Raw genomic sequence first — 3,115 nt, 5'->3', positions numbered from 1 at the left:
TTTTTTTTTTTTTTTTTTTTTTTTTTTTTTTTTTTTTTTTTTTTTTTTTTTTTTTTTTTTTTTTTTATGTATGTGTGGCTCATTATATTTGGGTTCCTTCCTATGTAGATATTGGGTTGATACTGCGGATTCACAACCTTGTATTGGCACTGGTGGTACCATTCCTTGGTTCATTAAAACATATGGACACCTCTTCCATAGTGGTTTGCCAAATAAGGTAAATTAGTTGATATGATCCAAATCAGGGTTGGATTTTGATTTTGATTTGGATTTAGGTAAGCTTTGATTATGGTCCAGGCTATTAATGCTTTGGAGCTGGCGATGGACGCTCTGAAACCCATTCAGTTGAACTTTTATAAGGATTTTCCTCCTCATCCTAAGGAACAGGAGTATAAATTTGAAACGCCATCCACCATGAAACCGACCCAATGGAGCTGTAAGTTGTAAATCATCATCGCTTGATTTTAGATACCCATTGGAGTTGTATGATTTATGTTGTTGATTTTAGATCCAGGAGGTGGGCTTAATCAAATTCCAGGAGAATGTAGTCTGGCAGGAGATGTCAGGTTAACTCCATTCTACGAGTAAGTAACCATGCTTCCTTTCTTCTTCTTCTTCTTCTTCTTCTTCTTCTTCTTCTTACAGATTTAGTGTTCTGTGTTAATGATTCCTCCAGTGTGAACGATGTGGTGGCGAAGATCTCTGCTTATGTTAATTACATCAATGAAAACGTGGAGGATCTTGAATCTAGAGGTCCAGTTTCAAAGTATACTCTGCCGGATGAAGGACTCAGGGGAAAGTGGGTGTTTTTCTGTTTCTCTTTTGGACTAGAAGATTTTTTCAATCGAATTGATCCAATTCAGCTCATAATTTGTTGTTTGTAGGCTTGAAGTGAGTTATGGTGAGTTGATATCAGGGATTGCATGCGATCTTGATTCTCGTGGGTATAAAGTTTTATATAATGCAACCAAGGAAGTTATAGGACAAGTCAATCCTTACTCCATTACAGGGAGTCTCCCACTTGTTAAGGATCTTCAGGTACCAACACATATTCCCCATATATTATTCTCTTTTCCTCTGCACCTCCTTTTGTTTCTCATCTTTTTACTATGACTTCTTGTAGGATAAAGGCTACGATGTTCAGACGATTGGCTATGGTACGTGATATCACTAAAACCACCATACTTAAAATGATTGTGAAAGTTCTCTATTTATAATCATTTGTTTGTTATATCGTCAAGTATTCAAATGGTAAGATTTACGTATGTAGGTTTGACGGCAACTTACCATGCAAACGATGAGTATTGCAATTACAGTGACATGGCTAATGGGTACAAAGTGTTTGCCAGCATCATCTCGCAGTTGGAAGAAGATTACTAAGAATTATGAACTCAGTATTCTGAACTGCAAAATAATAAATAAATAAATGTAGCCAATGTGATATGTATTATTCTTGTATGCTTTTGTTGTTGTATTTGTATTATGTATTAAATAAAAAGGCTATAGTGAAGCCTCTTTGCTTATTTTACTCCTGTGTTCAATATTTACAAAAAGGAGCGATTGAGTAATCGTTGAATTAAACTAGTTGTAATTTGAATATGGTAAAATAAAAAAATAAAAAAAGTTGTAAGGTTATTAATAATAAAAAAAATTATGTTTTTTTTAAAAAGATTTGTTAAGTGTAATATTTTAGGAAAAAGCTTAATTAAATGAAAAATATAAACAAATATACGAAGTGTATTACATGAAATATATCGATAATATGGACAAAGACAAAAATTCAAAATTGTATAAATATAAAACATCTATAGAGAATTAAAAAATTGATAAAAATAGGAAAGAAATAAAAACAAACTTTGGAAAACCAGAAATTATTTTTTTGATTATTGTAATAACAAATTAGAGTGGCGTAAGCGGTAGTGTGGTGGACCCACAACCACAGGTCTCAGGATCGAAACCTGGCCCTGATAAAGGGGTGAGTTTTTTCCTTTCCTTTTCTTTTTGTTCTTGTTATCGCATCTTCGGTTGGGTCAACAATTCTCAGTTCATAACTGCAGAAGGAAAGATCATTAAATCCCTCCCTAACAATTTTCACTTCTCCGCCAAAATTTTCATTTTCTGCCAATCCATACTACCAATTCCTCAGATCTCGGCCCTACCAGTTCTTCCTCTCCTCCTTACTCTCTTACTTTCTGATTTTTTGCCCAACCCCGTTCTGTTCTCCGCCTTTTTTACTTTTGGTCACGATCCGCTCGATCAGACATGCCGGTGGCTGCATCGGCCATCTATTTCCTCAATCTCCGAGGCGATGTTCTCATTAATCGTCTCTACCGTGACGATGTCGGGTAATTTTATCTCTTTTTTTTTTTTTTCTTTTTTTCTTTTTTCCTTTCTGAGTTTCAATTAGTATTCTGGATGTTCACCTGAAAAGGTTCGCGACGTGTGTGCTTGTACGGAGACTTTGCCGGATATGTTAGATTGGGGATAGTCTGGATTTGATTGTCTATTGGCTGAGTTTACAATGTAGTTTTCGATCGCTGGAAGAGTTGTTAGAACAATAGGAAATGTTGAGGTTCTTTATAATTGAGTTTTAGCTGATTAAACGGAATCATTTATAAGCGAATTTTAGATGATAGGTTTCCCTGGAAATCCCTCGGTGTGTGTTTGGTCTCAATATCGTAGTCATGGCTGGTACGAGGTTTATCTGCTTCATGGTTTATGATGAATTACATTATAACTTAACGTGGGAAACTCTTCTATCCGTGTTGATTATATCATTTTGTCGTAGGGTTATTGATTGAACTCCGTAGAAAACCCCTTTTAGAAAAAGTATTATGTGATCCACGTACTGTATGAGATAGAAATGATCGGTGGTAAGCCAAAATAACTGTTAAAGCTTTTGAAATTATGGTATTTAGTAATAATTTCAAAGATGTTTGGTTATTCTATTTTCTCTAACATCTATAGGAGGATATTGTCGCATGGATGGAATATTGCTTATTTAAGCTTACGGATGCAATTTTTATGCTCTGTATTTTCTTGTTAAATTTATGTTTCAATTTTTTTTTTTTTTTTTTTTTTTTTTTTTTTTTTTTTTTTTTTTTTTTTTTTTTTT

The 3,115-nt window shown here is 34.0% G+C and overlaps 2 protein-coding genes across 2 annotated transcripts in view; both read left to right on the top strand.

The window, feature by feature from the left end:
• LOC111491024 (acetylornithine deacetylase-like) overlaps positions 1-1,528 on the top strand; it is a 2,326-nt gene extending 798 nt beyond the window's left edge. The window contains exons 3-9 of the mRNA XM_023139742.1: positions 109-217; positions 298-436; positions 509-584; positions 677-799; positions 885-1,038; positions 1,124-1,157; positions 1,271-1,528. Of these exons, the coding sequence (XP_022995510.1) occupies positions 109-217; positions 298-436; positions 509-584; positions 677-799; positions 885-1,038; positions 1,124-1,157; positions 1,271-1,380 (745 nt within the window). The 3' untranslated portion in view covers positions 1,381-1,528. The remainder of the gene's footprint in view (positions 1-108; positions 218-297; positions 437-508; positions 585-676; positions 800-884; positions 1,039-1,123; positions 1,158-1,270) is intronic.
• A 481-nt stretch (positions 1,529-2,009) lies between these two features.
• The window catches only part of LOC111491241 (AP-2 complex subunit mu-like), a 7,373-nt gene continuing 6,267 nt past the window's right edge, over positions 2,010-3,115 (top strand). The window contains exon 1 of the mRNA XM_023140050.1: positions 2,010-2,345. Within this exon, the coding sequence (XP_022995818.1) occupies positions 2,263-2,345 (83 nt within the window). The 5' untranslated portion in view covers positions 2,010-2,262. The remainder of the gene's footprint in view (positions 2,346-3,115) is intronic.

The sequence above is a fragment of the Cucurbita maxima genome, unplaced genomic scaffold, assembly GCF_002738345.1.
Source record: "Cucurbita maxima cultivar Rimu unplaced genomic scaffold, Cmax_1.0 Cma_Scf00016, whole genome shotgun sequence".
Classification (NCBI taxonomy): domain Eukaryota; kingdom Viridiplantae; phylum Streptophyta; class Magnoliopsida; order Cucurbitales; family Cucurbitaceae; genus Cucurbita; species Cucurbita maxima.
This window is presented reverse-complemented; position numbering and strand designations above follow the sequence as displayed.